We start from the raw sequence: 12,547 nt of genomic DNA on the forward strand, positions 1-12,547 counted from the left end.
ACCTATCCAAAGACAGTTCTACAAGAATCTACAAGAGTTCTCTCTGTTCAAAGATTTTCACAGCAACATTATAACTACAAAAACAATGATTGTTAAGCAACCTAAAAGTTTGGATCAACAAGCGTGGAATCATTAAATAAGACACAAGAATGCAACGAACACTACAAAGAGATTAAGATGGACAAATATGAAAGGAAAGAACTTTTTGTAATAATACAAAACAAAACAAAACAAAAAAGCAGAACCAGAAAAATGGAATAGATGCTACCATCATTGGAAGAAAAGCAAATGAGAAAAAAATGCATAAAAAATCATGATGAAGACCAAAAAGGCTGAAGTAAAAAAGTGCTACAGTACTTCAAGCACAGAAATTAATTTAAATTTCTAATTCTGTTCTTTTTTATCAATGTTTAATGCTAAATTTCTAATAAATAATTTTTAAACTACCCAACCAAATTTAATCTGAAAGCTTTTTATCTCATCAAATTTCACTCTATCAAACAGTTTGAACTTTCAGAATTATTCCTACTCTTATCAGAGCTTCTTTACAGCCTCAGGTGCTCAATACAGGTCAGCGGGTAATGGTGCTATATCTCTTGCTTATAAAAATACTTTTGAAAAAGCTGGTTCAACATTGTTCCTCTTCCTCCTATTTCTACAACCTCTTCACATTATACAAATCAATAGTTATAGCTGCTTATTACAAGTCCAAATAAAGGCTGACAGTTCACAAATGCTCCTAAGTTTTTGCTTTGTATACAACAAGAATTGAAGTGGTTCATAATTTACTAGAATGCCACAAAAACACTTAAAAGAACCTTCAAAATACCTGTCACAGAATTGTTGGACATTAATTAAACTCAATTACAATGCCATTCATGTTATTAGACACAGGATGAAATGAAAGCTGAAAAATGAAGTGTTAAATAAGCAAATGGGAAATACAATGCAAAATGGGAAAGGTTGGGACAGCCTGCATTAAAAAAAAATCTTGAACAAAGTATAAATAGTTAGGTTTGATTTGAAAATTAATACTTACATTAATGGATTCAATCTGTCCAAATTCTTCAAAAAGATTGGTCAAATCTTGCTGTGTAGCTTTCTTATCTACTTGACCAACCCAGAGAGTGGTACTACAGACTGTGAAAAGACAATCAGACAAATAGGTTAAATTTTTGTGTGTAATTTTTTTTTTCAGGGGTTTATATAAATGAGCTATGATTTTATTACGCAGAGATCTTAGTAAGAACTCCACTAGTTCAATGGGTTATGACTTGGTAGGTAAGTCCTAAGTAGTTTCCTGGGGCACAGAGAACTTAAGTGATTTGAGCCCAGATATCCCTAACTATAAAGCCCAGCACTCTTATTCACTACACCAATGACTGTTTCAAAGTTCATATGATTTTAAAGAGCACACAGAGTAGAAAAATGCAAAAAAATGTTTAAAATTACCAAAGTTAATATTTTTAACACGTGATTAATCTGAAACCCAGGTATTTGGGCATGTGTCCCAAGCAAATTTGTTACTAAACACAACTTTTATTTGCTACATTTTACCTAAGGGCAACATAAGTCTCTCTTTCTTAATTTAGGCAAAAATTCAAAATTCAAATATAAATGAGTTACAACTTTGTTCAAGTAAAAAGGAAGTGATGACTTTAGGAATAAGGGTGAGCCTCTGAGTCAGAGACTTGGGTTCATGACCCACTTCTAATACCCATTAGCTCTGACTGAGGATGAAATCTCTCAGTGCCTCAGGCCACTATAAATTACAGAACAGTTGCTATTCTGCACTGGTAGAGCAACTAGATTCTTCACTGGAAATTCTCATGCCGATAAAATCACATTTCTGGTAAAAACTAAAACAAGTACTCTTTCAAAACATTTAATACTGGGTAAACGACACAGATGGCCAATTCATTCTTAGTGTTAAGGATGGGAAAATTTACTTTAATGCTCCAATTGCTCTATGGACTTTAACGATATGGGTATTCCCTCCAATGTATATCACAATCTGTCTTGTAATTTTGTGGTTCTTGCCACTGATTTCCCATGTGTTCTCCACAGGGGCCCTACACAACACACTAGGGTGCTTTGAATTCTCTTGACAACATGTGGCAGATAACAAGGATACCGACTGCCTCATAAGTCAATAAACAAATTTTTACTGAGTGTCAGCTTTAAGACAGGCACTAGAGATACAAAAACAACAAAAAAAGAAACTTTAAACGTTAGTCATAACATAATGTGAGTACTCCATTCTGGCCATCACATTTTACAACATTCACTGACAAGATGGAGTTCATTCTAAAGATTATTGGGATGGTGAAAGGACTCAATACCATACTGTGTGAAGGTTGGATGAAAGTAGGAAGTCTGAATCAGAGAAAAGAGGACTTAAGAAGAAATTTACATGTTATCTACAAATACATCTGCAGTATCATAGAGAGTAAGGAATGGACTTTTGTAAATGGAGCATGAGGAAAATCCCTAACAAGAAATTAGAGAGAAGCCTCAATGTAAAGAAAAATTTTTGAATACTTCAAGTTGAAAAAAAAAATCAAATGAAATGCTTTGGTAGGGTAGTGAATTTACTGTTGCTGCAAGACCACTTGGTGGCATGCGAATATGAAATTTATGAGATGACCTCTGGGTCCTGATACAGAGGTGAATTTCAATACTCCTTTAACATCCCTCCACTCCTCTCCCCTTTATCTACTGCTCATAGCTGGGAATGGCAAAACCCTCTATCAAAGAGACAGAGAGCAACAACTCATAAATTTAGAACTGAAAGGATGTTATAAATTATCTAGTCTAAGAGCTGAGGAAACTGGGGGCCAGAGAAATGAAGGGACTGGCCCAAGGTCCAACAGAGAGTGAATGGCAAATCCTCTGACTCCATATCCAGTGTCTTTTTCCCACTGAATCATGTAAGAGTACTGAATCCTAGGATAACACACAAAAAAGGGAAAAGTAGCAACTAATGCTGGAACCTAGAGGTAGGGTGGGGTGAGTGCGTGTCTAAAAGCCAAACTTCTTCCTATATTACACTACTGGAATAAATGAATTTGACCTCCAAAAATTGAAGTAAAAAGATCCCAGGGCCAAAAACTATTTAAAATGTTTTCAAACCTTGTTCAAATACATACACAACTTTTTTTCCCCTTTTTGTTACAAAAGAGGTTCAGCAAGGTAACATGACCTTGATGCGAGGGTTGATACAGGCTAACTGCATTGCCCTCACTGAACACTGTCAATTCCCTAAAGGTTTGTCTCTTATCTAAAATCTACACCACTTCTAACATTATTATCTAATATTAAATCCTAAATATTTATTACATACATGCAATAGTGACTTTTTAACCTGCTATATAAATGCTAGCTATTTTGTTATTTAGTTATCAATGTTGTCTTTCTATGAGAGAGGTGTACTTCTATCTTAGTAGTTTCTCACAGAAACAAAAAGTAATGTAACTTCATGAGCAAAAAGTAGTGTCCTTTAACAAAGGCTAGGAAGGCACTGAACCTGAGGTTTGAAGTAAAAGGAATCAAATTCAAATTTGCTATCATAGTATGTGTAGTATGGTTTATATGTGTGAAAAAATGAAAATTTTCTTTTATTAAAGACCTGAGAAAAGAAATATAAATTGAATATATGCATTAAAATTTTTTTTCTGACTAGGCATAATGTCAGTGTTGTGATTTAAAACTGCTTTCTAAATTGCACTTATTAATTTTAATAGAAACTATACAACACTTAAGAAAGTTGTGGCAAATGTCAGAGAAGATGTTAGAAAGCCATACTTCTTGACTTAATTCTAATGACTTGGGAAGTAAAAATAAGTTCTTGTAGGGGACTGCTTACTACTTTCTCTTTTTCTACTACGCTTATTATTTGTGTACTTTTCTTTCCACAAATTATCTCAAATGAATACTCTTAACAGGACTCACAGTGGAAAAGAAGTTCTCTAGTTTTCCCTAAAGGTAAAGGATCTAGGAACACATGAGTAGATGATACTTACCACTTAATGTTTTAGATCGGATTGGAGGCAATCCTTTTTTCTGTCTTTCTTTCTCCCTTTCCCTAGCTCTTCTTTCACTAGAGTAGGAACGGGAAGATTTTCTTTTTCTTTCTCTTGACCGTGAGCGTGATCGCTTTCTGTGTTTGCGCTTTCGAGAACCAGATCGTGACCTGGACCTTCGTTTTCTTGGTGATCTATTAAAAAATACACACACATATGTTTTAGATAGCTTTTAAACAAGTTCTATTGGAAAAGGCTCAGATTTCAGGAGAAAGGGGCAGTAGGATTACCTATTACCTTAGTTCTTGTTACTTTTTCTATTATAGATGAGTCTCAAAAGATCTCATTATGAAATCTGTTATGTCAAAATTCATAATTTCTCCTATCTTTGCTCAGCCAGTCTATATACACAGAGACCCCTAAAGCTGTGTTTCATGAGGTGGGGTGGGGATGGAAGTGAAACATGCTATCTACCGTGTTTCCCCGATAATAAGACCTATCCCGAAAATAAGCCCTCCCCTTACTGTGTAAGATTCCTCTAAAATAAGCCCTATTGAGATTGCTACTGTAGTGAAGGTGATCCCCTGCGTTACACGCTACATTATGGTACCCTCTGTATGCACCGTTCCCCCCCCCCGTGAAACGCACGCCGCGCTCCGAGCTGCATCCAATCAGAGCTGCAGCAGTGAGCGCATCATCCTGTTCTTTATTGAATTCATTATTGAATAAAGGTACATTTTTTTGTTCACATTTACCTGTTTATTAAAATTGATGTCAATGTTCATTAAAATAAGCCCTCCCCTGAAAATAAGCCCTCTGGTGTTTTTCTGTCCAAAAAAAAATTAATAAGACAGTGTCTTATTATCGGGGAAACATGGTAAGGAAGCTCTTCACCTTTTTTGTGCCTCATCCACTACAGCTTTCCTAGTAAGACAACACTGTTGACATGGGGGATAGTGAGGCAGGAATAATGATAAAGATATCACTGCATGTGGCAACTATTAGGACACTGGATTGGGGTCAGATGACATGAGTTTGAAGTTCCATCACTGTTTATCCATAAAATCAGCAAATTGGACTAGAGGACTGGTAAAATTCATTCTGGCTCAAAATTCTATGAATCTAATGAACTAACACGGTTTCTCTGAGACCTAAAATGGCATTTTATTACCATGAAGTCCCAGGAGATTATCTTTTAAACATTTAAGGCAAGACAAATAAAGTTTCTGAGGGCTAAATATCACTACTTCACAAATAAGTTCAAATGTTTTTCAGTTGTGTCCAACTATTTATGGCTTCATTTGAGGTTTTCTTGGCAAAGATATTATAGTGGCTTGCCATCTCCTTCTCCTTAAGCTCATGTTATAGATGAGGAAAGAGAGACAAACAGGGTTAAGTGACTTACCCAGGGTCACACAGCTATTAAGTGTCTGAGACCAGATTTGAACTCAGAAAGATAAGTCTTCCTGACCCCAGGTTCAGCACTACATCAACTGTGCTACCTAGCTACCTTCATAAATAATTCCTTATATCCCCTACTGGTCATGGCTAACTCAGTATAATTATGCAAAATCAGGTAAAATCCCATGTCACACATTGCTTTGTGATGTGATATAATCAACAGGCTGATTTTTAAAATCCTTAAATAAACTTTCATGGAAATACTTTCTGAGTAGCAGAAAATGTTATACAAGTCAGTCTCAAAGTTCTGTATAACTGTATCATTTTACTTAATTCTGAAGGAATTGCAAACTGAGGAAAAGGATGCTATTATTCCAAGAACAGTAACATTTTGGGTAAAAACACAAAGACTATAATTAAAGCACAAATGTCCATTTCCAAAGATTAAAGATTAAAAAACCTTGAACGAGATCTTGAATGTGTTCTTGATCTAGAGCGAATAGGCACTTTCTTTTCTTCTTGCTCAAAGATCTCTTCTTCAGCAACATCTTGCCCTTCATCTAACTCCATATCCTTGATACAGAAAAAAAACAAAAAAGTCAGCAAAAAATATCCTAACAACATTCAAAGCAAATTTTATGCCAAATAAAACAGCCTTGGGGTGGCTAGGTGGCTACCAGCCCTGGCGTCAGAAGGACCTGAGCTCAAATGTGGCCTCAGACACTTAACACAAAACTAGCCGTGTGACCTTGGGCAAGTCATTTAACCCCCCTCCAAACAGCAAAAAATTAAAATTTAGAAAAAAAAAATAGAAAACAGCCTTAAAAAATACTTATCAGAGCACTTCAAACTTTGTTTTTAGTTACCTTTAAAAGTATACTACAAAGGTGACAGCTTTTTTATTTATAATTTATAGTAGAAATCCTAGATCTATAAATTAAGTTTTACCTGTTGCTGAATATCTATAGAATCATCCAAGTTTGTCTCAGGTTCAAGGAACTGCTGTTGGCTACTTCCCTGTGATGGTGATACAGAGTGCTCTGAACCAAATGTACTTTCTGGATTCTCTTGAGTTACCTATGGAAAAAAGTCCAAAGTGGAAAATGTCATCATATCCCAATTTGACACATGAACACATTCCATATGTATTCCAGTATCCTAATGTCATAAAATAGATTAAATAGGAAGGAAACGAACATTTATTAAGTTCCTCATGTCCCAGGGCACTGGGCTAAGCACTTCACAAATATTTAAATTCTTTCAACAATCTGAGAGGTAGGTATACCCATTTTAAGAGTGAGATAACAGAGGCAGACAAAGATGAAATAACTTGCCCAGGGTCACACATGCTGGATTTGAACTTAGTTCTTTCTGATCCTGACTCTAGGCCCAGTGTTTGCTTTTGCTTTTGTTTTGGGGGGTGGAGGGACCAAAGGTGGGAAACAGAGTGAAAAGCCTCTATGGAGTTGTCTAATAATCAATTCCGTCCATAACATCACTAACAAGTCAGCAATCAGCACATGTTTGAAAACCTCCAGTGATGGGAAGTCAATATGTCCCAAGGGAATACAATGTACTTCAAAATAGCTCTAACTGTTGGCAAGTTTATAGTAGATCTGAAATTAGCCTCTATAATTTCCACTTCACTGTTCCTAGTTCTGCCCTTTGGAGCCCTTCAGCATAAATCTAATCCCACAATAATTCATATAGGTGCTTGACAGCATTAATTAATGCTTGGTTTTGTTTTTTTTTTGCCTTTTGGAGGGCAATTGGTGTTAAGTAACTTGCCCAAGGTTACACAGCGTGTGTGTGTGTGTGTGTGTGTGTGTGTGTGTGTGTGTGTGTATGTGAATTGTCTGAGGCCAGAACTGAACTTGGGTCCTCCTGACTCCGGGGCTGGTGCTTTACTCACTGAACCACCTGGCCACCCCAATAAATGCTTGTTGATTTAGTCTATACAGAGAGCTCTTCAAACAATTAAAAACTACAAGTCTTTCGAAAATAAATAAATAGATAAATAAATAAATAAGTTGCAAGTCTTCACTTCTTCAAACTAAATCTCTCTATGTATATTAATCATTACTAAGTGCCAGATGCTACTAAGTGCCTACTGCCAGGGGTGTACTGGAGCTACCTTGCACAGGCACACAAGGGTTGATTAATAAAGTTTCTGTGTGATAATTTACACCTCTGAAATAGACAACAGGAATTGTTTTATTGATTGTCTAGACTTAAGAAAATGATGGAGAAAAATGTTAATACAGATTAAACTTTAAAAGTGTGTTTCTGGAAAGCTGGTTGTTAAACATTTACCAGTACATCCCTGGGTGAAGCACTGGCAGCTGAAGCAAAATAGTGTCTGAGGTCCTAGAAGAGAAGTCATCACTAACTGGGTTGACAAGGGAGGGTTCCTAGAGGAGGTAATATTTTAGGTGAGTTTTGAAGAGTTAAGTAGAAATTTGTTATGCATTCCACACATAAGAAGTGATGTGCACAGAAGAAGGAAACTATCTGTGAGTGGTGTGAATATATATATATATATATATATATATATATATATGCATGTGGGGGTGGAAGGTGGGATGATCATACATTTAAGAGCTGGAAGAAACCTCAAAGATCGAGTCCAGTGATGTCAAATTCAAATAGAAATGTTGGCTACTAATCCATACAAAAAGCTCTCTAGGAGCCACATATTGACTTGAGGTTTAAATGCCGTATTATTCATGTTGTTGTTGTTTGTATTGCTCAATAATGTGGTTGAGGTAGAATTTAGGAGTGTTGCAGGCCTCGTGTACAATACCTCTTGTGCAGTCTCAACTCTACCTCCCATTTTTCAGATAAGGAAACAGCCTCAGAGAGTTTTAGTGCCGAAGGTCACACAGATGTTGTTCATCCTTTGTACTCAAAGAGCACCAATCACATCACTATGTCAGGGTCAAGGTACAGTGTATTTGATTGTAGTTGATCAGACCAACATGAGCTTGGAAGATTCTATCATGGGTTGGGCACAAGCAGTCTGTTTGAACATTTGGGACAAAGATGTCTCTAGATTTGTCCGTCTCACATTTCCTTTGAGTTACGGCAATTCGGCATTGTTCACAGAGCACAGAACCTTCTTTGATGTAATCACACCATGCTGGGAGATCCTATTCCAGTGTCTTCCATGTCTCACCATCAATTCCAAAGTTCTGAGAGAACTTAAGAATGTTCTTGTTTCACTCCTTCTAAACTTTGTGAGTTCTCCATAAAATAGAATTTTAGATGCAGAGGTTCCCAAAGTGGGTGATACTGCACCCTGGGGGTCACTGGAACAATCCAGGGGGGTGGTAGTAGCCCTGGGTGTCACTAGAGGTTGTTGAATAAAACTCAGAGTTAACCCTAAGCAAAGGCCAGAGAGGCGCTGAGCAATTTTTTTTTAAGGGGCCAGCAGGCCAAATAAGTTTGGAAACCTCTGTTTTAGGCAAATATACATTTGGCATTTGAGCAAAGTGGCCAGTCTATCAGAGATGTGCTCTCTGTAGCAGAGTTTGATTGCTTGGTAGTTCAGCTCAAAGGAGCACCTTAGTGTCTGGTACCTTATCTTGTCAGGTAATCTCCAGAATCTTCCTAATAAGACACTTCAAATGGAAGCAGTTCAATTTTTTGGCATGGCACAGGTATACTGTCCAGGTTTCACAGATATATAACAATGAATTCAACACAATGGATCTACAGACCTTCAGTTTGATAGGTAGAGTCTAATATCTCTTTCTCTCCCACACTTTCTTTCAGAGCCTCCCAAAAACTGAGCTAGTTCTGGCAAAGAGTATATCAACTTCACCATCTTTGTGTATATCTCTGGAAAGGATGCTATGAAGGTAGTAAACTTATCTAAAGCATCAAAACTTCTCTATTTGCCATAACTAGTGGTTCCACATATGCATGGTAAAGTGCTGGATGCTGGAGAACCTTGGTTTTCTTTATGTTGATTGTAAGGTCAAAATTAACACAAATGGCAGACAAACTAATCCATAATCTGTTGCATCTCAGTCTCAGAGGCTGCACTGAGTGCACAATCATCTATCTTCACCAACAGAAAATCATGTACCAATTCTCCCTTCACTTTAGTCTTGGCTTGAGGCCTTTTCAAGTTAAATACCATTGGGGTTCAGTAGTTGACCTTGATGCCATTTCTATCCTTTTTGAAGGCATCTGAAGACATCATGGAAAACATGCTAAAAAACATGGGAGCAAGGAAAGTAGGGAGCCCTATTTTGCTCCACTGGTAACTGGGAAAGAGTGAGAACATCCTTTATCCAGAATCTGTGTAAGCCTGCTGTCATGGAACTAGTATACAAAACTGATGAACTTCTTTGGGCAACCATATTTTGCCATGATCTTCCAGAAGCTCCTATGACTGACAGTATCAAAGGCCTTTGTCAGGTTGATGAATGTTGTATATAATATTCCCTGTTCTGCTCCTGGCATTTCTCCTAGAGTTGTTGGGCAGCAAGCATCATATCAACCATTCCTCAACCCTTTCTGAAGTCATACTGGCTCTCAGGTAGATGACTATCTTACAAGTGAAGATCAGCCAATTAAGAAGGATTCTGGCAAGAATCTTACCAGCAATGACTAAGAAAGAGACTCTACCTCCCTCCCCTCTCTCCCACCCCCCACCTTCAGTAATTGTCACAGGAAAACCTGTGAACTTTTTCTTTCTAGAGATGGATAATGGAGGCATCCTTATCACCTGAGGGATGATTTCCTTTTGCCATATAATCTGGAAGATTTCAGTCAGCTTCTACATGAGTAGTAGGCCCCCTGCCTTGTAGATCTCTGCTGGAATGCAATAAGTACCAGGTGCTTTGCCATAGGAGAGGAGCTTAATGGCATTCAATATGTCTTCTTTAGCTGGAAGTTCAATCTGGGTTATATAATCAAGGCTTCAGTATTGGTTGATGACAGTCTGTTAAGGACACCAAGGAAGTGTTCAGTCCATCTCCCTAGGATCATATCCTTATCATGGATCAATATGGCTCCAACAGCACTGAGTAGCAGAGTTGCACCAAAGGTTTTGGGCCCAATAATAGTCTTCAGGGGACTGAAGAAGTGCTATAGATTATTGTTAGCAGTGTAAAACTGATTCTCACCTGTTTTCTTACTGAGCCAAGAATCCTGAAACTCTAAGCTTCACTTGTACTTTACTTCTGATGGAGTTACATGCTACCTTCTTAAAGACATATGAACTGTCTTGCTGATAAACCCTGTGGATTTCTCAAGTTTTGTTTAGTAGCTTCTGAATTTTATGCCATCATTTTCATCAAACCACTTCTAATGTCTGTGAGTGATCTCGTCCAGATAAACAAATGTGATGCTGTATCCAAATCTCTGCAAGCGGCCCACTCCTTTTCTGTTCCACTGTTGCTAACTGTATGTTTACTAAGTTTTCCCTCCAGGTCAGCAAAAAACAAACAAACAAACAAACAACTGTTCATGCAGGGTGAATCTCTCTAATCTGTTGATGTAGAATCTCTACAATCATCTTGCCTTGGGGTCACTGCTTTCATTGAATGTGAATGTTGAGCTTTGAGAAGATAAATCTATGATCAGTCTAGCACTCTCTGTGCTACAACATCTCCATCATTCTCACATACTGTCTCTTCTATCCTGACGCAGACTATTAAATGCCAGTGCTTGTTGTGAGAGTATATCCATGACATTTTGTTGTGTTTAGGAAAACAGACAACAGTGTTGGTGATGATGTGAAGAGATACACAAGTCTTCAAGTAGTAAGCGTCCACTGCTGTTGCCGTTTCCAATTCCATTTTTCCCAAGGGTTCACTGCCATGTCTGGTAGTCTTTTCCTACTCTGATGTTAGTCACCCAAAATTAGAAGCTTGTCATCTTCCAGAACATTGATAATGAGGGTCTGCAGGTGTTCATAAGTTTTTCTTTGAACTCATCAGGGTTCATTATGGTGGGAGCATATGCACTGATGATGGTGGTGTGGCACTTTCCTGCAAGTGGCAGTTGCACTGTTATGAGCTGTTGTTCAGTCCTTTTGGGAAGCATACAAGTTTGCTACCAGATTAGATCTGATTCATCATAGCTGCCACTTCATAAAAAAGAGTATACAACTCTGAATTTTGATAAAATGGTCTTGATTTGCCTGTCTTGTTTCACTCAGGGCTGCTATTTAGATGTGATACCTGCTGAGTTCTCTTGCAACAAGAGCTATCTGTTTTTCAAATCTACTGGATTTTGAATTGTTCATGAGTGTGCACACATTCCACGGACCAATGGTGACTAGAATCATCTTCACAAAACTTTTTAAACTTTTTTCTGTGTTTTGATCTGAGGATGGGATCCTGCCTGGCACACCAGGTTGGATGAAACAGACAGTTTTGGTGGGCCCCTTTTTTAGCTTGATCCTTATGCCAGGAGGTAAGCAGTGCAGTTCTTTAAAAAAGCAATTTGGATACCCAGAGGGCTGCCTAATCTCACTGCTGCTTCAGTGTAGTGAGAAGACAACCCTATGCCCTAGGCCTTCTGTATGCAGGGTTTTAACTACAACTCCCAGTGTATTAACACCTGCTGCTTCATCAATCGCCATCTACCTACACTTCTGCTCCTCTCATTCTTAACTATTATAAACTGAAACTTCTCTCTCCAAAGTTAGCAGTGATCTCTTAATTGCTGAATCTACAGGTTTCTGTCCAATTCTCATCCTTAACCTCTCTGAAGTCACTGATACTGCTGACCACCTCTTCCTTAAGATTATCTTCTCTCTAGGTTTTCAGATCACTATTATCTCCTCGTCTTCCTCTTTCCTATCTAATCATTCCTTTTCAATCTCCATTTATAGATCTTTTATACAGATCACATTTGCTAATCATGTCTACCGACTATTTCATTTGGCAATTTCATCCAGCTCCCAAGGACTCTATCATCTCTATGATAATGATTCTCAAATTTACTTATCCAGTTTTATACTATGCTGACCTCCAGTCTTAAGTCTCCAACTTCCTATTAGACATCTTGAATGGAAGTCCTGCAGATATCTCAAAACTCACCATTTTCTGAGCTGAGCCCATTACCATTTTCCCAGAACTCTCTCCCATTCCAAATTTCTCTATTAC

At 37.7% G+C, this 12,547-nt stretch overlaps 1 protein-coding gene across 8 annotated transcripts in view; it reads right to left on the reverse strand.

Annotated features, from left to right (window-relative positions):
- The window catches only part of SCAF8 (SR-related CTD associated factor 8), a 291,621-nt gene that overhangs the window by 207,296 nt on the left and 71,778 nt on the right, over positions 1-12,547 (reverse strand). For all 8 annotated transcript variants that reach the window (XR_011164758.1, XR_011164756.1, XR_011164757.1 and 5 more), the window contains 4 exons: positions 6,372-6,500; positions 5,884-5,996; positions 4,023-4,216; positions 1,040-1,140 (listed from right to left, as the gene is read on the reverse strand). Coding sequence is in view for 4 of the 8 variants with exons in the window: in XM_069069622.1 (XP_068925723.1) it covers positions 1,040-1,140; positions 4,023-4,216; positions 5,884-5,996; positions 6,372-6,500 (537 nt within the window). In the remaining 4 variants the exon portion in view is untranslated. The remainder of the gene's footprint in view (positions 1-1,039; positions 1,141-4,022; positions 4,217-5,883; positions 5,997-6,371; positions 6,501-12,547) is intronic.

This window comes from Petaurus breviceps, unplaced genomic scaffold (assembly GCF_028583685.1).
Source record: "Petaurus breviceps papuanus isolate PSGF00001 unplaced genomic scaffold, PetGlider_PUasm1.0 90784, whole genome shotgun sequence".
Classification (NCBI taxonomy): Eukaryota; Metazoa; Chordata; class Mammalia; order Diprotodontia; family Petauridae; genus Petaurus; species Petaurus breviceps.